The 25,900-nt window shown below is 43.4% G+C and overlaps 1 protein-coding gene across 10 annotated transcripts in view; it reads left to right on the top strand.

Moving 5' to 3' along the window:
• Window positions 1–25,900, top strand: part of auts2a (activator of transcription and developmental regulator AUTS2 a) — a 300,321-nt gene that overhangs the window by 261,297 nt on the left and 13,124 nt on the right. For all 10 annotated transcript variants that reach the window (XM_086130426.1, XM_086130424.1, XM_086130429.1 and 7 more), the window contains 3 exons: window positions 828–876; window positions 21,454–22,024; window positions 24,788–25,080. In XM_086130426.1, the coding sequence (XP_085986552.1) occupies window positions 828–876; window positions 21,454–22,024; window positions 24,788–25,080 (913 nt within the window). The remainder of the gene's footprint in view (window positions 1–827; window positions 877–21,453; window positions 22,025–24,787; window positions 25,081–25,900) is intronic.

Raw genomic sequence — 25,900 nt, 5'->3', positions numbered from 1 at the left:
TTTGTAGAACTCACCGAAGACGCGCAGACTAATCTGCGCATTCCTGAAAACAATTACTCGAAACGCTCCCCTGTTCAAAACAACGACCGTGTCTTTGCATGTTTGTTAATGAGTGAGTTTATATTTTTTGATGAATTCGGATATACGTGGTGATATTGTCCTCATGTGCAGCTTTTAATCGGGTGTTGTCCTGCTTTTTAAGAGTCTTTAACCAAATCCAGCAGGCGCTTTAAACCCGCAATCATCTTTGACAGCAGAAAGTCGCAGTAGAAGCACATTACAATCTTCGACTTGATGTTGAAACCTTGCTTTCTTTTATTATCTATCTTCAAATCCCATACCCGCAGATTGTATTGGGACGGTAAAAATGTTGGTCGGTGCTGCGCCTCGAAGGCTTTTGGGCTGTCGAGTCGCGGACCAACAGCGCCACCACGTGGGTAAAAACGAAGTGCTGTTTGAAAACGGCATACAGTAGACCACTGGATTTTGTTGACGTTATTTGTATCTGTATTTTTGACAAAATTGTGGCACGGCAAGGTTTGGACACTTCCTTTGTGAGCCTGAATGCAATCTTCGATAATGTCTAACCTTTTCTAATTGAATTGTATTACTCAGAACCGTAACTATGTGGTGACGTTCGTGCTGCCATTGAAAAAAATTACAGTACAGCCTGGTTGGTCATGTATGTCACAGAATACAAAAACATCAAATGTACCCTGTGCCTTTGTTGGTTGTTGTTGAAAGAATAACAATATCAGGCTTTGTTTTATTAATTCACTAGATGCTCTGTAATATGATATATATTTTCTGTTTTTTTTGTTTTCTAGGTCTCTGATGCCAGCTCCGAGAAATTTTTCAGCACAGCTGCACTTAAAGGTATGCAAGTTTTTATTTGATTTGTATATTGTTCTGAAGCAATGTCTGGATTTATTAGTGGAGCCCAGGTGTCTTTCTTGTTTGTTTGTTTTTTTTACATTGGCATTGCATTGTCGCAGCATCGTGACAACTTCATGGTTATTTATAATTGTCATTTAATAGCACATACACAGGCAACTGTTGGCACAATTTGTATCCGAGAATTTTGTCTTGTTGTACATCCAGTATGATATATAACAGTGTTCCAATGAGATTTTTTTTTTTTTTTTGGAGCCGCGTCCAAGGTATGGCAAATGTTCAAAGATGTGTGCTATGTGAGTCGTGAAAGTTGTTCTCAAGGTATAAAACAAGGGCGGGAATGACTTCTATTTATGGCCTGGGTGTGCTAACACCACATGTGACCTCATTATCAAGTCACTAATTTGCTGTTAAAGGCAGACTCATTTTCTCTGGCTCAGGGCTAATGGAGGTGTCCCCTCGTGAATGGACATTCCTGTTTAATGTGGTGGTGGATGGGGGGTAGGGCCGAAGGGGACACTTCAATACGAGGGTCATGACCCCTTTACGGCCGTGGCAGAAAGTGGGCCGGTCGCCGCTAATGTGTCCTCGTACCACCCCCTCTATCGGACCTTATTCTCCTGCGTTTTTCCTCAGCACCGACTCATTTCCCACATTTTGGCCTTTGATTCCCTCCGGGGATTGATTTGTGGCTTTCATTGGGGTGGGTGTCTCACTGGCTTTGACAGGGAGGCTTCCTTTTGAACGTGCTTCTCCATAGACTGATTTGGTTGCCTTGAAAGGATTAGGGTCTCCTTTGTGCAGCTTAAATCAACAGAGGGCCACCCTCTTTCCCTTTCTATGAAAGGACCTGACCAGGGGAAACAGTACACAAAATCCAAGTATTTTCTGCTGTGTGCTCGTTTCCCCACTCTCTTGGCCCCTATTTCCATTTAAACGTCCCCTTTTAATCATCGCCAGCCCGTCCATATGTTAACGCCATTTTGCATCAAGCGAGTAAAAGAATCCAGGTGCAAAGAGAAGGGGGGGGGGGGGGGTACCGTCGGTATTTTTATGGTGTTGGGATTAAAAAGGTTGGGAGGGTTTTTGTTGGAAGGGATTACCATCAATTCAAAGGATGTAAATCACAGCACAAACAACAAATTCCGATGAAAAATACTAGTTTGGGGCTCATTTGGTAGACAATGAATGTCAGTGTTTGGCTGCAGGCCAATACAAGTAGTCTTCATTTGTTTCATGCTGATGGTTATGCTCAATACAAAAATTTGCCTTTCAAAAAAAAAATAATACAAATGCCCACAAAACAAAAACAATAGCCGGTAAAGTATGTCAACCAAAAACAGAGGATTATCTTTGTTACAACCTTTTCATTTGAGCTCATCTCTCAACTGCCCTCTTTGAACAAAGTACAGACCCCAAACAACCCTTGCACAAGTGTAATTTTAATGGAATTATAAAAATAATTTCATCAAACGCCATCCTCACCGGTTTCAAATCGTATCCCTCATCTGTTATTTTCATAGCCTCAGACTATGAGAATGTTTTTCATCCATCTAAATAAGTATTATTGTCTTTTGCCGTCGTCCTAAACTGCATTTTTCAAATGACAATAAACCCCCACGGCACCTCACTCTCTCCCTCACCCTAATCACTCTTGCTTCATTGTACCCAGGAATGGATTTCAACGGATTTCATTAACTAAGAGTCATTAAATGTAAGCTCTAATTAGCATGGCTGTCAATATCTCTGCAGGTGTACTCTTGCATGTTCATCTGATACTTTTGCTCTACAAGACGTTTGCCTCTGGTCAGGGCAGGGGGAGAAAAAAAACAACTCCATAATTTTTAAAGATGTCTGTCTCCTGCCGAGAACACTATCCAGGGATTGACGTGCTGTATACAGATGCCGGTGGCGACACAAAAGCACAGCTTGTGACCACACAAGCCTGCTGACAGATCCATGAAACAATTTAAGCGGTTTCCGAGAAACTGCAAGACTGAATGTGATCACCTGGTCATTTTCCCATCCATCAGGAGGCGTCACAAGGCTCACTCGGCAGCGTTTGTTTTGAGTTCAGCCTGAGTAGTAAGATTAGGATAATACCTTCTTCTCGGCATTACACAATGTGCTTCGTAGACTTTATTTTTTTTGTTGTAGATTGCTGTGATTTACAATTGCACCGGATTATACTCGGAACTCTTTCCCTCATTTTCGCCGCTCCCGACGGTAATATAAAGTTAGACATGAGAAATAAAAAGTTCCCTGTTATGCTGCAGATTAACCTGCAATTTTGCTATCGTCATTTAATTCCCTGCCAAATGTCCATATATTTCCATGAATTTCCATAAATTAACATTTAATTCTCATGCAGGTTTCCTGGAATGTTACAATCTTCCAACACGTGTACACAATATAGCTACAAGAATCATTTGCCACACAAGACCGCATGCCACGCGATTATTTCATCATGCAATTTTAGGTTACAAAGACGTCTTTTTGCAAGGTCTCGCAGCTGTGTCTATGGCACGAGTTTGGCGCAGCGTACACACGGTGTAGTGATTCCTCCCCACCCACATCTCCACCTCCACCCACAGCACAAAACTGATTTCACAGCGCTTTACTGGCGTTAATGCGAAAATGAAGCGAGTGTCGCAGCGGCGACGCCAGCGTGAAGAGTGCCGTCGGTGAAGTGTGTCGGGCTTGAGTGCTACTGTCACCAGGGGAGAGAGTAATGTGCGATGTGGAAGGTGTAATTTGCAGCTCTGATGGCATTGTTTAAAGAAAAAAAAAAATAGCCAAAAGAGAAAATCAGGGGTGAACTTATGTGGCAGATATCAGAGCTGAAGAGCTCCCTGGATTGTCATGGAGAGCTCTGCAGGCTGCAAAATGGCCTGCGAGTATATTGCTTGGGTGTTGAAGGCTCGTGTGTGTGTGTGTGTGTGTGTGTGTGTGTGTGTGTGTGTGTGTGTGTGTGTGTGTGTGTGTGTGCGTCTCTCTCTTTCTCTCTCTCTCTCTCTCTCTTTTACACGCAAGCGCCTCGTCATTCTCTCTGTTTCATGAGAGTGAGGTGGGTGATGGAGCTGTGTGTACTTCATGCCTGGGCAGCCACCTGCTGTAATCTCAAGTGATATAGAGAGCAGCAATCACACTGAAAATCACCTCGCCGCCTCTGGAAGGCATTCGGTTGACTGGAAAGAGAAGGTTGGCCTTTCACAGCTCTAGTGTCGCTTTATCGCCCCCCCTCCCTCCCCCATTCACTCCCCTCACGCCGACCTCACGCTGACCTGTGCGGTATGGGTGTCAAGAAGTCAGCGCTGTTCGTGGAACTTGACCTGATGTGCAGTGGAAAGATGACCTGGCTACCATTTGCCTTTTGGGCCTTCTGAGGGATGGCTGCAGTCAAGGACAATCTCTTTTTACCCCCCCTCCCCCGCCTCGGGCTTGGAGGTCACCAGGAGGTCACCGCCTCCTCTATTTTACATATCTAACAGTCGGAACAAAGCATTCCTCTTGCCGCAACTGGACCAGAACTTCAGTTGTGTTTCGACTGCAGCAATTCAGAACAAAAGTTATCCCATGGTAATTTTTCTATTGAGAAAGTTTCGAATGAAGCTCGTCGTGTACAAGAATGAGAAAGCGATAGATGGGATAGCGCTCAGTAATCTCTGATGGGATCGTGGTTCTTTCATATGACTTCCATGTAGGTCGTATTTATTTTAGTTTGTTGTGCATGAGCCCTGCGATTGGCTGGCAACCGGTTCAGGGTGTCCCTCCCCCGCCGACTGCCCGAAGACAGCTGGGATAGGCTCCAGCACGCCCCGTGACCCTTGTGAGGATAAAGCGGATCAGAAAGTGGATGGATGTTATCGCATGATTGCACTTGTTAAAAACGGCTTGTACAGTACTGCCTGATATTTTGAACGCTATTTATTTACCCACTGGATATTTGCGTTGCATTTTATTTCTATTCGTCTTTTAGTCATTTCACACTGTATCTATAGAGATTTCTTTCCACATGCATTTGCACTGGTAGTGTAGCCTTTCGTGCAGATGCTATGCTGCAGGGCAGATTCCCCAATAGCCAGCCATTGCCAGTCCCAAGTCTAGATAAAAGTTGAGGATGTCGCATCCTCAAGAAGAACATCCAGTTTAAAAACTGGCTTTGCACCCTCAACCAGACAGGAAATTAGAACCCTGACGTGAAAGAATCAGCTCAGAAAAAGCTCAGCCGAGATGTCGAAAGAAAGCAAAAATATTCAGTTGAAGGAAATTATGTTGCTCGTTGATGTATCTTGTTGTATCTTCCTCAAGGTGCACGATTTTTCGGAAAGTGGAAAGCAAACTGCCCTGTTGTTACACGGCCACTCTGTTCAGTCATCTGCTAAATTTGAAGCCGGAGGTCTCATTGTTGTCCACTTGACTGAAATTTGTTGACAGAAGATTCCGTTTAGGGCGGCATGCAGAGCGAGTCTGTTGCGCTTTGCCTGTGGCCTTCAGCAGTACAAAGAGGTCATTCAGAGTGTGTTCCCCCAAGCCCAGAGGTTAGAGACTAACTAAATCCATCCATCTTAATGCATTTATTTCAGCACCAGCAGAGCTGCAAGGGAGTCTGTGTAAACATTCTCTATTTCCGACATGCCACGGTAAACCCAAAGAGCCTGGAATCCATCAGGTTGAAATTAAAGGTCTACATCTCAAACACAAACATTTAAATGGGCTGCACTCCAGAGATCAAAGTCAAAGGCCTTATTCTTCCCCCCCACCCCCCGCCGTGTCTCTCGTCTTATTTGCTTGCTAGTTAGGCTTGAATGGGCAGCAACTGTACGGTATATACAAGGACAAATCTCTCGCATACTTTTTGGGTTGTTCTAGGTCAAGTAAAACTTGTTAGAAGCGTTTGCACTATGCAAGTAAAGTGATGCCTTACATTACAATTGCCCCAACTAGTGAGTTTTTCCAATTTAGGAGCTACATTTGGTCACATTTTTTGTGCTGTACCACTGTATGACTATTTAAGAAGCTAGTGAAGTTGTTGACGTACAACTAAGTGGCAAGACTGCTTTTTTTTTACTTTTTTAATGAGCAAAAAAAAAAAAGTCTCATAAGTCAACTTTACTGTCAAATATGCTCTATGTGCAACATACAGCACAGATGAAATTTCTTTCCTCTCAATCACAGTGCAACCACGGGAGAGAGAGGAGCCGCTGCGGGTACCCGCGCCGCCATCAACAGAACAGTTAACATAAAATGACAAAATAATACAACACAACACGTAAGACACAGACAGTCATGCAATCTTAACCACTTTTTCTGCAGACACTTTGTTGTTTGAAGCAGTTATAGATAAAAGAGGAGAGGATCAAAGTGTCTTTTCACCAGTGGATCAGAGACATCATGCTGAAAATGTGCACACGTCTGCTACAAGCAAAGTTTGAAAGCAAACAAGAAGCTGTAGCCCATTGACGAAAAAAGAGATTGGCTCATATCTCCTGTTTCATGTAAATCGGCTTCAATTCCAAGCGGCGACTCCCAGTTCCACATACGCATCTGCGATGACACTCCTTTCTTCTCATCGTCGGCACCACAAACCATCCATCCATCCACCCAGTGCGCACTGTCCAACAGCACCGACCTTTCCGCTGAACAAAACGGGGCTGTGAAAAATGCTGCCCATTACAGGCGCAAAAAAACGGCCAGGGCTGTCGAGGCACCGACAGTCAAATGGCACCGACATTCTCAAAATCAGTGCTGGTACACGCGTGCTGCAGAGAAGGCGCAACCACCAAGCACAGATTCTTCTCCTTTGACGAATGTCGCGGCCCAAAAAAATGCTGAAAACAGTCCACATTAGGTCGTAATAACAAACACCATGTGACAAAACAAAACACAAAAACAACAAAGAAAACAACAAAAAGCAAGGCTCTTTAAGAGCACTTGCCGACGGCTGCCTCCTCGGACGCCATCACAAAAAAAATAATAATAATAAAAAATTGAAGAACGTGCTACATTACGTTGTGTAGCATACATCCAATGGACACTTTTTCACGTACATGAGCATGATTGATGATAAAGTTGCATCATAATATAGCTGAAGAGATTGGATAGTTTTGCTTGGACAATAATTGAGGTTTCTTTTGTGCAATGTATTTCTTGTTTTCTCTTGCATGCTATTTTTTTTTATGTCTTATATCCATTATTGCTGCTGAAAGAATGCATCTTTCGTCATTGTGGGACTATTAAAGATTATCTAAACTTTTCTTAATGTTGATTTTTTTTATTGACAGATTGAGCGCTATGTTTATTATTATTATTATTATTATTATTATTAGTGCAGCCCAGTGATCGATTGGTTCGCGTGTTGGCCTCACAGTGCAGAGGTGCAGGGTTCGATTCCGGCTTCGGCCTTCCTGTGTGGAGTTTGCATGTTCTCCCCGTGCCTGCGTGGGTTTTCTCCATGTACTCCGTTTTCCTCCCACGTTCCAAAAACATGCATGGCAGGTTAATAAAACACTCTAAATCAGGGGTGGGCAAACTTTTTGGCTCGGGGGCCGCATTGACTTTTAAAATTTGACAGAAGGGCCAGGTCAGCACGAGCTATGGTACATTAAAAAAAAACTGCATTTGTTGACAGTCCATATAAAACATGAACAGAACAAAAGCATGAAAGTACGGTATTAATATACTTTTTTTAAATGACAAAAGTGTTGTTGATGACCTATTTTAGCCTGTGCATCGCTGCAGATGGGTTGTGATCAGACCAGTAGAAGTAGAGCGATACAGAGGTGTACTAGGTGGTCGAAAAGATTGCCCCGCCCCCCCCCCCCCGTGTTCTGCAACTTCAAGTCAATGCGCCACCTGGCGGTGAAATGCCTGTCATTACAAGTCCAATTGAAATGAATGCAATCATTCACATCGAACCTTAATTGTGGACCAACCTTCGGCGGGCCGGATTAAAAAGACCAACGGGCCGGATTCGGCCCGCGGGCCGTAGTTTGCCCACCACTGCTCTAAATTGTCCCTCCGTGTGAGTGTGGATGGTTGTTTGTCTTTGTGTGCCCTGCGATTGGCTGACAACCAATTCAGGGTGTACCCCATCTACTGCCCGCAGACAGCTGGGATCGGGTCTAGCAAGCCCCGCGACCCTGATGAGGTCAGAAAATGGATGGATGGAAGGACTATTATTCTTAATAGTAGTAGTAATAGTAATGTAGTTGGGAGACTTCCACTGCTCACACTGAGACGTGTCTAATCGTCTGGTTATTCAGCTACAAACATGAGATGCGCCTTTCATAATGAGGCAGTTGGACACCGTTGTAAAGTTCAAACTCCAAAAGACATTAATTACCACATTGTTAAATTGCCAATCCAAACTGTGCAGTATTCTCTTGAGAGATGCAGAACGATTTTCCTTCGACTCTCATGGAAAAAGGCCAATATATGGAAGGGTGACAATTTTAGGTGATGGAGATGCACGGTGTGTGATGGAAGAAAGGCATGTGGAATTGTACAAATGGAAAGTACGTCTCCCCTGGCCCCAAGAGAAATCCTCCCCATCAGCATCACCAGTGACCATTGATCCAAAGCGACGTCAGCCACTCTCCTGCCAACTGTGCCGCATTAACAGGGTCAGAACACGACACACATGCACACGCGCTCATGCACACACGCCACTCTTCGAGAGGCAGGCATTCCCAGTGCTCGTTGTTGGTGTGTTCAGGCCAATTATGCCTGTGTCAGTCTTAAGTCCCCGCGGCAGAGGTGACATTGCCAAAGAGGGAAAGAGAGCAAGACCTCCTTAATGAGACCTCATGGTGGCTCACACGTGTATGCACATGAGTGTGTGCGTACATAACAGTCGGACTTCTGGTCTCCAGTGATCCAACGTTCAGTCCTAATCTGTCATGCGTGTGTCCGTGTTTGTCTTTTTCCCCTTGTCAAGGTCTTCAGCCCCCAGCCATTTACCAATTACTGCCCTCCTGATTTTTCATCTTACGTTGGTAAAAAGTGAGCGCTGTTGCCTCGTGATGCCACTTCAGTCAGGAGTATTTGGGTCTTGCTGAAAGATGTCAGGGCTTCGTCACAGAAAAAACTGTTCCGGATTTTTGAGTTTGAGTTCTGAACAGTCAAAAAAATCAATAAAACAACTCGTAAACTCATATCTAGTGGTCAGTAGTTGATCAGATCAGAACGATATAAATATAACTTATAAATATCAATTTCTGTGCCAGAGCTGTCCAATAGCACTTGTTTCAGATTGGTCTTTTTTCCGATACTAAATACTCGATACGCTCTCGAACAAGTAATGCATGATACACTTAGGTTATCAGAAACCATGCTCTTTAGTGTTGAACTTAATTGCCGCTTCCGTATTCCACAGTTGAGATTTCTGCCTCAAGAAACATAATTAAATGATGAACGCGTTGACCGTAATCCCCAACAGGCACTGAGAAAAGTGCACCAAAATGCACTTGAGTGATATCTCCGTTTGAAAAGCTTTTAAAGAAGAGGTCGAATTAAAGAGCCTTTTCTGTTTTCCCGTCAGCCTCCGCGGACCCGGAGGAGGGTCACAGTGCTGTGAAAGTGAAAGTGTAAACATCCCCCTTTTCAAGAGACAAAGAAGCCGAGAGAGAAAAGAGCACAAGGGCTCTGATCAGGATTGATGAAAGCAAGGATTTAATTGCTCCCACAAGAAAAGGGGCTATCTTTTCTTCCCCTCGCCATCCCACCCTCCTCTCCTCGTGCTCTCTGTGGTTCTCATAAATATGCAGGATAGAAATAAAGCTCTGATGAGCCGCAGGGCGGATTAGAGAGAACTGCAGAGCAAGGATGGTGGTTTGTTAGCAGGACTTCACAGATCCTTTGCATGTGTTTCTGCTCTGTACATTTGCCTCAACTCACATTTTTCATTATATTTCCACTGGCTACTATTACATACACACCCGGAGTGCTAGAAGTTGTGATAGGGGCTGCCAGGGCGACAGGGGCAACATTGCCTCCTGTGTTTGATGTGTTCTCAAGATGGAGTGAGATATGGGTGGAGATAAGTTGTCATGTGTTGAGTGATCATAAAGGTAAATGTTGAAAGATGTTCATTTTTTTTAAAGCAAATAGTGCTTTCTTTTTCTTTTTCTTTTTTTTTCATTGACTTCTTTCCTGGCGTGAAGCCACATTTCTTCCGTAAGCCTGCCCAAACTCATCAATGTCCGTCCGGCTGTCACCATCTGCTAGAGATTAAGCTGCTCCTGGTGGGAGCTATTTGATTTCAGGGTTTCAGCATCAACTGTCGGGCTTGACTGTAAACACTTGTAGGGGAAAAAAAAAAAAGAAAATCCCAGAAGGGATTGCATTTGCGGGCCTTTCAAGCCAAAAGCAAACAGTCAGTTGTGTCTTTACACGCTGTATGTTTTGTGGAGCCGTCAGCATATTGAGACCGGGGGGTTGTGCTGGAGCATTTAATCCGGAAAGCCACGTTTGGAAGCGTTTTCCCTAAACTCTGCTCAGTCAGTGTGCCGTGTGGTTTTTGTGATGGAGGAATCCTCGAGCCGTGCCTGACACCAGCCAGCTTGTCTGAGCCCCGTGTTCTCTCTGGATAGGAGGCCGTGGACAGAGGCTGCATTGTTCCAGTAACCTAAACCTCGACCAGCCGCTGCCCAAAGGGGGATATCAAGTTGTGTTCGCCCCACAATTCCACAATCCTAACTTAATCTCCGAGCCTTAACAAAAAAGCAGGGAGGCAGCTGACTGTTGAGATGGCAGGGCAGTTCAAATAAACAGCTCAAATCCTAAACAGCTTCCCTGAATCTTATCCCCCACCAGCCCACCCCAAGCCTGAAAAACTAATGCAGCTCCAAAGCCACGACTCGTCACACTCGGGTCTGCCAACAGCCCTTAGCTAATTTGAGGTGTTATTCTGTAAAGAACGTTGATATAGCCTTCCCGAGGGTTCCGCTCAGAGAAAACAATCTCAGAGGAGCAAGGAAGGCCTCAAAAGTATGAAAAGGAAAGATAGACGGGTGTTCAAAGTTTTTACGCAGTGTGTCTTGCTAATCCAAAGGCCGTGAAACTTGACCAAGGGGGGTAATGGGACAGCACTTGACATGCTCACAAACACATGCACAAAAACGCATCAGCTTCTGCTGCTGCTGCTGCTGCTGAAGACTTAAGAAGCGAAAAGGCTACATGCAAACTGATACTTTGCAAGATCTTTGGATATTTGATCCCTGGCTGTCATGCTATTAGCACTCTGGTATGAATTGCTCTTCGAATCGACACGGGCAGTAAATCTAATCCTCGCGAGCCGCTTGAATGTGTGGTGTGGATGTGTAAAACCAGTTGGCTCCATTTGAAAGCCAATGAAAGAAGCCTGAGACTGATGACTCTCTGGGGACACATTTCTCTTTTTCCAACCTTCCAAATGCTTTTCTCCCCGGCGAAATCACGGCGGTGTCAGCGTGTCGGCTCAAGCTGTCACTCAACGTATTGCTGCAAGCCTCACACTCACTCTGCCTGATGGCTCACGAGAGGCTGGAAGGAGGAGCGAGAGAGAGGCGGGGGGAGGCATTTTCTACGTTCAACACACGAGATTAACAGTGTCTCGACACCCTGTACTGAAATTGGAGACTCAGAAGAACAAAAATTTGGAACCAAGGCTGCTTATCGCCTGAGAGGAAACAGCTGCACAATTAACCGTCCTTTCCTGACCAATGGGCTGGTATGGTCAATAACTCGTTCACTCCCAAAGACGTTTTTAAACGTCTTTTCAGACTTAGTCCAGAATTGGCTAGTACTGAATGAGTTAAGCAGAACCAGATCGATGACATAGTCCTGCTGTCCTTGCACCACAGCCAAGGGTGGCACCGGACCTGTTGGCTGGTATTGTTTTCTATTCATGCTTGTTTGTTAAAGGATGAGAGAAAAAGACGTGTGAATGTAAATGCGACATGTCTTGTGTTTAAGCTTCGTTGGCTCAACAGGCGTCAGGCCTACGTCATGACACACAGCGACTGTAGTGACCAATAGGAACCACATTAGTGTGTGTCTGTGGGAAATTATTGAGTTGTAACTGGCATGCGGCTGGGAGTTTCAATATTTGGAGAAGTACCACACAGACAATGTTGAAGCACAAGTCAGTGACACGTTGAAAGCTTGTGTCAAGTCTGGCGAAGTTCCAAATTAGACCCCGTCACACATACTTGTCACTTCTCATCATTGTTGTCAGAAATGTCATCACATGGCGTATGTACATGTGACATGCCCGGAGTCAAATAGTGCGAGACAGCTGCCACGTCTCCGAGTATACATTTACAGCAGCAATGTTTGCAAGCTATTTGCAAATGGTCAGCGTTGGGTCCTTGTTACATGCCAGTGTTATTTCAACACCGGAGGATGACTGCGTTAGATCCCTCAGTTGTGGTTGACAAGTGTTCCCTGGACGCCTCACACTGCGGGCGTACGTTTATTCGCATGCCCTCCAGTGCATCCACACATCGGGGTGATAACCTGTGGCAACTTGCCTGTCATCGAGAACCGGCAATTCCTTCCATGACTGTATGGGACACAATATAAAAGCCTCGTCATTGGAGTGCCATAGGAAAGGTGCACAAAAATTTGGTGTCACCTGCCATAACACAACACTTGCATTTGTCACATATAGTAAATTCGCTGTAAAATGCAGCCCAGAATAAAGACGTGCATTTGAGATTGAGATTTGAATTCAGTTCCTTGCTCTATTATCCATAAATTTGAAAGAACAGTTTCGGCACCACTGCCAAAACGGAATACCATTTGCTAGGCCTCCTCGGTCCATAAAGGGACTGCGTAATGGACAAGCAAGGGTCCTACATTTGCTTTTCACTCTTCACATATTGAGGAAAAGGTGGATTTGTGGTTTATTTTAAAGAACAAGAAAGGCTTTCTTGTCCGTAACAGAATTCTGTTGCAGTTATTTTTTATTTTTTTTCCTGCCAGTATAGTAGCTTTCAGCAAATACTGTACGGTTGCGCACCATTTCTTACTTACTTAAACTGTGTTTGTGTTAATAGCAGCTAAATGTTCTCAAGCATTTGCCAACAGTCACCAAATTCGGCTGGAATTCATTTGGTATTGAAGAGCTTGGCCTGGAGACCCCACCTTAGCGCCATCAAAGATCTCTGGGATGAACTTGAAGAGAGAGAGGAAGAAATTAAAGTGAAAGAGGAAGCCCTCTCTTCAATGTCTGACACACTCCTAAATTATCTCAAAATTTATTTATTGTGTTGAGGAATGGCCAGTTGTTCCCCGTTTTGGGTATCTCCATATCATATTCTCTTGAAAGGGTTTCAACGAGAGGATTTGGAAATGGGACACTCACTCCAACATTATGTGCACATAAAGATACTGCTGGGGCAACCATGAAAGCCACGGTCAACAAGCGGCAGATTTTCCAACTGCTGCTGACAGAAGCCATCGCCGAACACAGCAGCTGTAGTCAGAGCTACTGTGGGTGGAAGAGTATTGCTGTTGCCGTGAATGACTTCATTTTGATTTAGAGAGAAGACAGTGAAGACAAGTGCCACATACGCCTCGTCTTATTTCCTCCCTTAGCCTGCGCAAACTCTGTCAATGAGAGCGCCACTGCCTCCTAACGTACTGGAGGTGCAACTGCACGTTATTTTAGGACAGTAAAAAAATTAAAAAGCATGTTTCCCAAGGTCAAACGCGCCCCCCTTGACGGAGCCTCGCCCTACTATTTGAGAAACACTGCCGTATGGTATCACAATTCAGATATGTACACTTGCTTTTCATCGCACATGTTTCAGGACAAGTGTGGGCTGTGGAACTACAAAGTCATTAATTGGCATATATGGTAGTTGACAGGATTAAACAAGAATACATTACGTCACCCAGAATACCAAGTTTGTTACAAAGGGGACTTAGATGATCAATCACCAATTGAAAGTATTCACAGGGTAATGCGGAACGAAATCTACGGTGTAGAGTCCACAAGTAATTTACCATGACCCAAAAATATATAATATCCTAACGACAACGTACAAGATGTTTGAAAATTGTTTTTTGTATTAGATATGGTTTTGGCCTGAGCACAAAACAATACCAAGTACCGTATTTTCCTCACTATAAGGCGCTTTGGGGTATAAGGCGCACCTTCAATGAATGGCCCATTTTAAAACTATTTTCATATATCGGGCACACCGTATTATAAGGCACATAATAGAAGCTACAACAGTGTCTGCGGTTGCGTTATGCATCCACTAGATGGAGCTACGCTAGAGGCAATATAGTACAATACAGCTTTATTTATATAGAGCTTTCACAACCACTGAATCTGTAACAAAGCACTTTACAGAACATTTAAAATACTTCGTCCAAGAAATCAGAATGCTGATCCATATATAAGGTGCATCGGATTATAAGGCATTTTTTCAAGGCATTTGAAAATATTGAATGCTTCTTAGTGTGCCTTATAGTGCAGAAAATACGGTAATTGATTTTCTGTTTTTTTACTTTGCCTGCTAACAAATGAATACTAATCAAAACATAACCTCTCACCTTATGGAATTGCCTTTCACAGCTGTAAATATGGACACATTTTGCTCAATCATCACTCATTATAGCAGTGGTTTGTGTTACTATGAGCCAATATCAGCAATCTGTGATATCCTCACTGAAAGACTGCGCATGCCAGACGCTCCCAAGCGGAATATTTGGCTTACTCCCTCTCCATCACCCCTGTCCCCCCAAATATTTTTTTCGGTTGAACTTCCCCCTCCTACCCGCTCTCAGCCACCTCTGGGAGTCGAATACTAATAAAACATCTCGACTCCAAGACCCTACACATAGCGGGATGTCCAAGCTGTGTAATCCAATACGCCTGCCAGCTCAAGCATTAGAGAGTTGCTGACATGATAGCAAGTCTGTGAGGGCCAGCAGGGGAGCATCCATCATTGCCACACCTCAGTGACATGGACCCCATTTCTGGGGCACTTCTACTATGCCTGTGCGCTGCGAATGTAATGCAGCGACACATTGGAGAAGTGCGTTGCCCTCAAAACAGCTAATGCTGTTAAAGGCTTCTGAGATAAGGAAGAAGGGATAAGGGGCTAATAGTCTGGAGATTCCCCAGAGGCTTTGGCTATGAGATCAGGGAGAAAGCTTCTGCAGATAATGTTACTGACACAGGATTTCAGCTTCTCTGGGAGCTGATATCACAGAGCATGAGTGCATCGTTTAGCCACTGCGTTGCAAATATAAACAGTCGTAGCTTTTAGCATGACAAGACAACATAGTAATAAATCACTTTCAAACTTGACATGCTCGTAAAAGCCGCACAGTGGGTCTAAATTTAAGGAAATGAATGCCTCAGTTGATATGCGGATTTGGGTGACACGGACGCTCCCCACTTTGGGCACCAGAGAGGAGTATTATAACATCAGGGGTCTCAAAACAGCTTCCAATCACAGCAACATGGGAGCTGAGCTCAGCTGTCATCCACTAATATGAACTCCTGGGGATTCCACTCAGCTGGCATTCAGTATTCATGCAAAGGGTTTTTAATGGTATGTTTACGCAACCAAATGGTAATTCACAATTATTTTTCTTGGTCTTTCTGAGATGCTCTCAATTGACACCAATTTCCACAGACCTGCATAAATGCTGCGATATGCAACTATAGTTTCCAACGCTTTTTGGAGAAAGAAACCGTGTGTTTATCTACTAGGAAAACTGTCTTTTGTATATCATTTGACGAAAGTGAGTAATGCCACACTGCTGGACTTTTCCGAACAATGTGTTATTGTTTATATTTATGTACTGCGTTTACACATGCCCGGAATGAAGTAATATGTTTTTAAAGGCAAGGGGTAATGAAAAAAGCGGAACTTGGAAGTGCAGCAGCCGCCACCGGACATTGTGGCGCACAATCGAGTTCTGTGCCAACATAACAAGCCATATGAGGGCCCATCACATACTTTTATTCACGATCTGAATACCCACTATGATATGATCACGTTAATCATTCGCTTTTGTCTCGGCACACAGCCAGATGTGCACACAGCTCCTTCTCTGTGCTCCTCGTTGCTAGCACGATGGTTCCATATTTTTCCTGTAAGTCAGTCAAACTTAGATCTCTTCATTAGATAGTTGAGAAAAATTTAAGTTAAAGTATCTGTAATTTATTTTAATCAGCATTTTCCTTTAACCATGGAAATGTGGATCATTACAAAGACTTCTGTATTGTCAGTTACAAAAACTTCCACTATGAGCACTTTGGATAATCCTACGAAGTGAACCAAAAATGGTCAAACTTCTGTGAATACATACAGCGTGCAGAGTTATGCATATTAGTTTGGCTGATTTGCGCATGCAAGGATACGAGTGAGATCAGGACCTGACAGAAATTAGCACCTGCTTGTTATTGTCCTCAACTGTGTGGGAAAGAGTTTTGGTCCTGACATTAATGCAACTTTAGACTTCACTAAGAACTAATAAACAAAGGCCAATCCCTCACCAAGGAGACCCTGGAGGCCATATGCTGCCGTCTAAACCTCTGTCAGGACTTGCAATTGAACCGTATTATGGTGTCAAACACAATATGGAACTAGTTTGCCATGTAAATGGTTTCCAGACAAAGCCCCAAAATGTTTATAAAAACATTCTGCATAACAGGGGATTTGGACCATAGTCATTATTTCCCTGCCAAAATCCATAAACCCTGCAGAGTACAACGAGAGATTGTAGTTCAAATTTACTGAGACATGCAGGATGGAATCTTCAGTAAATGTCTACGGATCATTTTCCACAGTGCGAGGTGTAATCGATTCAACTTGACCAAACAATCTTAGTCCCTTTATTCATTGTTTCGCTATTCATGCTGAGGTTGTCCAATCAAAGACAGTGGAAAGCTGAAAAATAGCGTTTGTTTAACAAAGCCACCATTCTCAGAATGACGTTTCTTCAAATGGTTATATTTGTAAAACGTGTTGATCCATGAGAAGTAGCGTGGCGACACGTCCGAGGTGGAAGAGAAAGACAAAAAATAAGATTTGCACAATGATTGGAAATTTGAGGTTCATCTATTTTGTGCAAACGAATTACACATGGATTTTTGTTTATAATTTGGTAGGTGCATAAGTAGCACAGCAAGTTCCTTTGAGGATCTTGTAGGATGAGAGGGGAAGAATGGAAGAGCCTTTGGGGCAGTATTTTGAGGTAGAAATGAACAAGATGCTCCGATAGCAAATGACTGAGGCTTATAATGTTGCATGGGTCTTTAGAGGCATCAATTTGTTAAGATGTCGGCAGGGCAGAGTGTCAGTTGTCATGTCCACCCGCCGTCACATAAAAGACAGACATTAGCAAAGTGGTTTTGGCTCAAGTTGCTAATCTATTTTTCAAAAGGACAGCTGCTGTCCTTCTAGTCGCGCCTTTAAAACATGATCGCTTATTTGTCAATCATTTTTACTGGCTGAACTATATCAAGTGAGGACGCTGTAATAGGATAAGCTTGGTTTATCCCCCTCAATGTCTGCATCCGTAATCTAAGATTCCATCGTATGTGTCCACTTGCCTCATCCTTTGTCTTTGGGTCACAGTAAACCGAAAAAGATCATTTCAAATCATTGCACTTTGGTCCATGCTTTTCTGATTAGGGCTGTTTTGGTCAAATGTCAATCACACTGTACACTCTGATCCCATGTGTCATGAGACACATCATGCTCATTTCCATGGCACATTTAAATTGAACAATTCAAACTATCAGATGCTGCAGAATACCTTTATATGCCTTGACACAGTTCCATTATTCTGGCTCCTGAAGAGCCATATATCATTTGTTTTCTGTTACAGAAACTGCTTTATTATGGAAAGCAGTTTTAAGTAATTGCGAAAGGTGCACTGGATGTTGTTGCGTGAGACACTTCCTGTTTTATGTTGTACGAAAAATCTCGCAAAGATGGACTGCAGTTACGTGTTCAAAGCCAAGCACAGCCTGGACGTTTGTATTACGTAAATGTATACAACATTATTAATGAGTGGGGTTTGTTCACCGTGAAGTTACATTTGAAAGATTTTGCAATTGTAAACGATCAGCGTTTATGATAGCGATTAGCGCATTAACTCGCTAACGTTAGCAATACTAGCGTAATCACACTTCGTCGTGTACACATTTTATGTGTGTGTTACAGTTTTACACTTTCTTGACTCGCCTCAGCGGTGAATGAATTGTAAGAAACAAGTACTTGAGCAAACTGAACTGTTAGGTGGAAACGGCTTAATGCAGTTACTCACAATTGGCTATTGAGTTACCGTCTTCATCGCTGAATTGGTCCTGGCAGTCTAACATGCCTATACTGTACTACAAACCCTCACAGTGTCCCTCACAAATTAAGTCTGAACTCAAATGAAAGACTCACAACACAGAGGCGCCACCATTCAAAATGATTATTACAAGTGCCACAGAAAATGACTTACCAGCAATAAGCCAACTACTAGAATGAATGCAAACTCACTCTTACTAAGGTAAAAACAAACAAGGAAAAATAACAATTTCTCAATATCAAAAACGCAGAGTACCGACCGTCTTGTGAATTGGGTATGTATGATGCCTAAGAACAGGCTCGAAGGTTTACTTCCAGACAATGCCCGTCTCTTTTTAATTCAAACCTCTGTTTACTGCTTGTGAACTTTCTTTTTGGCACTGACACATTTTTGAAAAATTATGAAAGGGAAAATAACTAAAAACATGACTCAACCATTTTGATATCAGCACAAAATACATTTGGGGATCATTTCTCAGCCAAGTCCTCAGAAGTCACCAATCAACGTATCCTTGCTTTAAGCTAGCGGACAAGAGCAATGTCAGTGTGTTCCTGGTTCATGCATACTTTCAATTGGAATAGGACGTGTGCCGTGACTGATGATGTTTCACAAGATCAGGAGAACATAAAAACCACCAAGAACACAATTTGTGAAATGGCTTATGTTCAACCAAACACAAAACTTGACAAAAAGGCTTGGGACTCACTAGACAAGAAACACAATATGACAGGACTAAGGAAACGTGATTTATAAAGTACAAAGACTGGAAGAAAGCAGGGAACTAAAGTCAAATGAATTGACGAGAGAATGAGGCACACCTAGCCAAGACACAGTTGGCTCGAGGGAGCTGACTGGTAGGCACAAGAAATGTCTAACAACAACAGGTGCAGACAACAACCTAATGTTTAGACAGGGCATGAAGAAGGGACACAGAAAAACAAGACTTAACATGAAATAAAACTAAAATCCAAACAGTCAACAAAAATACAGATCATGACAGAAAGCCTCTTCAGTCAACTTCAGCTTTTGCCTCCCCAAAGTCCCACATAGGTGTCATTCTCTTTTGTGATGCTCCACCAAACTGTGCCAGTTAAAAATGCAATGCTGCTGAAATATTGAGAAACACAACAGAGCCATCTGGGAATTGATCCTATTTGTTTCCAGGGATAAAGAACGCCAACAAATGAACCCTTGTGGGAGAGAAACCGCAGCACGATGTTCTTGTACTTTCCTGCTTCGTCTGGCCCTGGAGTCTTCATTATGGACAGAATAGACACGATCTTTGATTTAGTGTGTTGGTACATTCTCAAAACAAGCTGTGGTCCTCACGGGGATTGAAGGTGCAATCAGGAGACTCGGAAAATTGGGGATTTCCCCATGTTTAAAGTTGTTGGCCAGCGAGTCGTTTAACCAGATAATGCATTTTTAAGTCGAGTACCATACTTGTAGACTTGACATACAGGTAGTTGCAAAAGAGACTTTATTGTCGATGCCGATGAAAAGCACGTGGGGTTGTGCTTTGAGTACGGATGGCCAAAGAACAACTGTAGATGCATTCTTGCATTTTGAAGTGGGAGAGACAATGACAAAACCACTTCAACCAGTCACAATGTGTCTTTTGTGTGTGAGAACAGGATAAGTGTGCTGGAATTATTGTTCCTTGAGAATGTCAGACATTCTATGAGGACCCCTGGGAACTGTTTCAGCTTGTGAATATATAGTGTCTCTTTTGAGGCGAATCGGAATCTTTGCTCCGCAAAATTACAATGAGGCATGTGCCTGGGGCAGTTAATACCGCGCATTTTGATGCGAATGGGAAGCAGTTATAGGCGTTGTTTTCGTACATCCTGTTCCAAGTGAAGAACGTGACAGCACGGAGGGAGTATCGTGTCAGGGAGGAGGCCCGTTGTGACAGGCGACACCCTCAGCTCAGACCTGGGTTATTGCACCTCTTTGTCATCTAAAGACTTTTAACAGGTTGGGCCAAGTGGGAGGAGCCCCCACTAGTCCTGTCACTAGCACTCCCTGAGGCCCAGAGAGAGCTAATTACTGCTTGTATATGCACTGTCATCTCCCATGAGCCTCTGGAGCAACAAATCCAGCTGCTGATATCTGGCAATGCCATGCCTTAGAGGAAATCCCTCCAGAAAAACACCCTGTATTAGCTATTGTTCTCCTCTAGCATAATGTCGTGGGTGACACTACCTGAGACCTGTCAATGTCCCTTAATGTGTTTAAGAATAATGATTGAGTCCCAATTGTACTCCAGATCAGGATTTAGCTAGCTAAAGTCAACACAAAAATTAGCTTTGCAATAATATATTCTATGCACCTCCACTTGTCTAAATTCATTCTGATTAATATTGTGTTTGTGGAATATGAGTGCATGTTTTATCCATCTCAGGGGGTGTCCATTTTAACACTTTCTGTCAACTGAAAATGGGATCACAGTTACTCTGGTAACAACCAATCACAGGGCACCTGTTTTCTGTACCTGAGCCATCACGTGACAGCAGGTGACAAAATGGCCGCCCCCTGAGATGGACAAAAAAATGGCTGAGTTTGACTGATTAACTCATATTCCTCAATCAATATTAATTAGAATGCAGTGTTTGCATTAGTGAGGCTGCATAGAACACATTGTAAAGAAAAAATTGAGGTTGACTTCGCCTTTTAAACAAATAAAACCAAACCAAGACAAGTACCATGCTCTGATATTTTTTTCTCCCCACTTATGTTTGTAGTTTGTCCTAAGTGGGCTTCATAGCTACAACACAACAAATCTAATTGTACTCTAAGCCTTTGGCACAGTTCTGTGCACTCATATAATCAAGCTAACAATGTGTTGGACCAGATGTGTCAAACTCATTTTTGTCACGTGCCACATCTAAGTTATGGTTTCCCTCAGTGTTGTTATGGCTTTGAAATGTAATAAATGATGGCCTTATGTTATCACATACAGACAGCTGATTCATGCATAACTAGTTTTGAATTCAGAAAGCAGTAAATAATTGTTCAACTATTTTTCAATGTATTTCAAAGGGGGATTGGGAACAAATAAAACTTGCAAGAGAACAGGGCACGTGTGGCCAAGTTAAAAGTGAAGATCAGGGCTTCATGAACCAGTTGTTGACAGAAAAAAGAAGAAACAGCATCATTTTAGAAGGCTGCATTTTGGAATATCAAGTATGTTCTTTCTTAAAGGACCGCTACTGAATTGTCGTGTTTTCTTCTTTTTTTGCGCAGTTCCAGATTTTGGCATCAATGCGCTCTCCACCAATGGCAGCCAGGTGCCTCACGGCCCAGGCCTCCTCAAGGTGTCAGGCCTAGAGCGCAGTCAAGAGAGGAGTCAGGAGAGCTGCAGGGACTCCCAACCTCCTTCATCAAGCACCTCGAGTCTGCCTCCGCCTCCCCAATCCCTGTCATCGCCTCAGCCGCCACTCCAACCTTTCCTCGCAAAGTCGCCATCGTCTCGGAAGTCCCAGGCAATCAGCTCTACTCCAGCCTCGGTCTCCAGTCATCCAATCCCCCTTCCAGAGGCTCCGCCCAGGCCTCAGACTCCCGTAGCTGTGCCTCTCGCCCAGGGCCGAAAGCACTTGCCGACACACCCTGCACGGCGCGAGCATCACTCAGAACTGCTATCCCAACCCCGGTCTCTACATACACCCGGGGGTCACCCGCATCCACCGTCGGCTGCACCGCTGAGCAACCACACTCAGCAGCAGCACCCCAGCCAGGCAGGGCCTCACCGGCCCCCGTCACGCTGCCACCCCCGACCACTTTCTGCTTATAACGTCCTCAACCTCAACGGCCACAGGTAAGACTCATCATCTCAACTCATCAACATACAGGATAGGTTTGTTGTAAGAGTGTTCACATCTCTCAGATTCTCTGATTTGCAGTAGAACCAAAAAAAATGCACATTCACTCACTTGAAAATCCTTGAAAATCACTTCAGCGAGAATTGCACATGATGCTCGGTTATTATGTCACCATTAGAGAGAACTTTAAGACGAGAAGCTTATCATCCTGCCGAATAAAAGGACGACATTGAAGCCGAAGTGCCTGTGATTTAATCAGTTTCCACCAAGCATAATACTGTAGTTTGATTCGGTTGACAAGCTACTTTTTATTTATTTATTTTTTTAACATTTCCAGCTTCCACTGCAAAAAGTTGTGGTTATAAAATAACATAACACTTTTTGGCCACTTACAATGTACTTAACATAGTGGGTGGTAGACATGACGATCCATCACTTGTAACAGAACAAGCAATAAAATTGGAAAAAGTCACGGAACAACAGTTGTTAAAGGGGCCATATGTCGTGAAGACGGACCACGAAATGTTGGATGTCCTCCATAGTTCTCCATTTAGTTTGTCTCGTGTTCCTTTTCTGTGCTGAATCCATTTACTGACATTGCTATCACCATCCAGAATATACAACACAAGCCAATTGACAATTGATTGTTCCAAATCGTATTGTGGGAAGCTAAACTACTGTTTCCGCATATGTTTGAATCCTACAGTTAGATTGCAACAATATCATATTTTCACGACCATAGGGCGCATTTAAAACTGTTAATTTTTTTCCAAAATGGACAAGGCGCCAAATAACGCGGGTCACCTTGTGTATGCACAGAGTTCCAAAATCTGTGAATGCTGTTGTGGGACTTTGATGTGGGGTCCACTTGACTGACTGATGTTTTGCCCGACACGCTTGTTATGTAAAGGAAAGGCGGAAGACAGCATGGCATGTGGACGTTAAAGTGGGAAGGGTGGGCACGCCCCCTGTAGGTGTATATAGTGTATAGTATGTGCATTGTGCAAAACAATATCCCGAAAATGGCACCGACAAAGAGACGCTTATGTAGCGCAGTTTAAACTGCAAGCTATCGGTTACGCAGATGATCATGGGAATCGCAGCCACGAGAGAATTCAAGATCAACTAATCCATGGTCCTGGTGATTTCGTTTTATGAAACCGCGCCATCTATCCATCCAGGTCAGGACAACCGTGGTGCAACAACATTCAGCGGATTACAAGGAAAAGCAGGCCATCTTCCGGTCCTACTGCAGTAAAAAGTGTCATGTTCTGCATTGAATGAAATATAGACATTTTCTTGGAAATTGTAATCCTTTATTCTTCGAAGGAAGAAGCCCTCTTTGAAACGGCAAGATATCTACTATATGTGACTGAAGAAGGAAGTACTTTCCACGATATTTCCCGTCAAGCATTCCAAAATGTTATTGAATTCAACAGTATACTGTAATCTGACAAAAAATGTGACGTGTGTGATTAACTCATTCAATCCCAGCCATTTTCACTGGAGCAAACCCCCTCAATCCCAGCGTTTTACTGGATTTTGACTAATCTTGCAAGGCCCACAGAATATTTGGTTCTAATGCTATATAAACATGGCGCCTACCAAAATAAAGTTTGGACTTTCTTCTTTCAGCAGAAAAAAAAAATTCTATCTTTTTCCATTCTTCAGCAAACAGCATTACAAAATGGCTAAATTTCATGAAAATGGCGATTCCTGGGCAAAAAAACAGAAAAATAGCTTTTTGTAAAAGCATGCATTTCAAGCACATGAGGCACCACTGCCACCTACTGGTTGCTTTTTTTTTACATGATTTACAATGCAAACGGCTTCTTCTCATTCAAAGATTGCATCAGACCCTCCTCCTCTCTATGACGCAAAAAAAAAGACTTAAGACGTACATGTACGTCCTTGGTAGGCAGGGCCTAATTTTAAAAAGACGTACAAGTACGTCTAGTGGAATGAAAGAGTTAAAAAAAACACACCAGCCTCACATGGGCTGGTATATTTTGTATATTACTAAAGGAATATTATTCACGTTTATTGTTAATATTTCTTTTCCTTTTGCGTTTTTGTTATAAGTACTATATATATTCATTATAGACTTGAGAACATGAAGGCAGTTTCACCACGTACTATTATATCATAAAAATGTTTTCACACTCCGTGTAATTGTCGTTGTCGTGATGTTCTGACTCTCTTATTTGTATCTATCAATGAGGGCCACTCCATTAAAAGACTCAAGAAATGCTCCTTAAGAACCAATTTAGTCTCACCCAGGATTTCAATGCTTGGCTCTGCAACACCTCACCTTGTGCCAGCCCGCGGGTCTGCCAATGCATTAACAGGGCCTCTTGGGTACCTGCTGGCAATCATGGCGGCCAGCACCTGCAAGCCAGCGCCAGTATTGCAAATGAGCTTTTAGGCTTAGTGCATGGGGCTTTGGAGATGGAGGCTGTGTGTCTGCCTCTGGGGAACACCCACACACACTACACATTGTTTGCTTACCGAAGAGAAAACTACCTCACATCCTATTTCCAGTGTACATGTTCACTATTGGAACAGATGCTCATTTGGTTAGACTTGCCGTTGGAAAAATGTATTTGCATGCATTCATGTCGTGAATGGAGGGTGTGAGGGAATGCATTTGTAAATCAAGGACATTACAGGTGTGAAGAGAGAGATGAACAAGTGTCAGGCTTACGCTTTTACTACTTAACCCTCCTCCTTACACCACCTCTCTCGTTTTATTATTACAGCAACAGCAGGAGTAGCACCCCGGGGAGCAAGCCCCAAGGGCCCCCTGCTCCTTCGTCCCACCTTCACCACCACCCACCTCCTCCTGTGCCAGCCGCCACCGCGTCAACTTTCCCCTTGCCTCTGGTGGCTAACCACAGCACCCCCCACAGCTTCCCCCCTGCATTGCAGTCCTCACCGCACCCTCATCACCCCAATATGTTCGCTCCTCCAGCGGCTTTGCCTCCACCACCACCGCTGACCTCTAGCACCCTGCCAGTACCGGGACATCCTGCTGCTGGGAGTGCCTACTCGGGTATCAAAGTTATTATATTTTTTTCAGTTTAGATTTACAGTGATCCTTCGCGATTTCGCGGTTCGTTTATCGCGGCTTCAGTGCATCGCGGATTTTTTCAAACATATTCATAATTATTTTCTTTTACTGGATATGTTGCTCTATGTGACTCGCTGTTGTTTTGCTGACTTTCGCAGCTTCTCGCGGGCCGTTTGCGGACTTTTTGCGGAATTAAAAAAAAATTTTAAACAACATTTTTTTAAAATATGTTTATTGGTCACTACTTCGCGGATTTTCGTTTGTCGCGGGTGGTTTTGGTCCCCATTAACCCCGATAAACGAGGGATTACTGCATACGTACTGCGATTGGCTGGCAACCAGTTCAGGGTGTGAGGATGAGCGGAATAGAAAATGTGTGTGTGTGTGTGTCAACTCCTTAAGATTAAGACCTTTCGGTTTTTCACTTTGTGTGGGGGCGGAAAAAATGTGTTTGCTCGTAAACGGCACAAGCTGTATTTTGTTCAAAAGGAACAAACGTTGAAGATGAGAAATTTCCACCTCCTCTCCCAGTCCAATAAATCTGAAAGTATATGATTTATTTTTTACTTTTTTGCCACTGGGGTAAAAAAGTAATTACAACAACAGATCTCTTTGAGGGACTTTAGGGGTATCAGATCTCATCTCAGTATTTTCACAGTTGCAGCTGGCAGACATTCTTACTATGGGTTTGTGATTTGGTTAACTTTTTTTTAATATGCTAAATATAGATTGCTTTCTTCGTCTTCAAGAAAGACATTTTTGCACGGTCGTGCTGTCCAATTAAAATAAAAACTCGCTATTGT

Source organism: Hippocampus guttulatus, chromosome 15 (genome assembly GCF_054856545.1).
Source record: "Hippocampus guttulatus isolate MCC_2025c chromosome 15, RoL_Hgut_1.0, whole genome shotgun sequence".
Lineage (NCBI taxonomy): Eukaryota > Metazoa > Chordata > Actinopteri > Syngnathiformes > Syngnathidae > Hippocampus > Hippocampus guttulatus.
The sequence above is the reverse complement of the archived record's forward strand: the minus strand, read 5'-3'. Positions and strand labels throughout refer to the sequence as shown.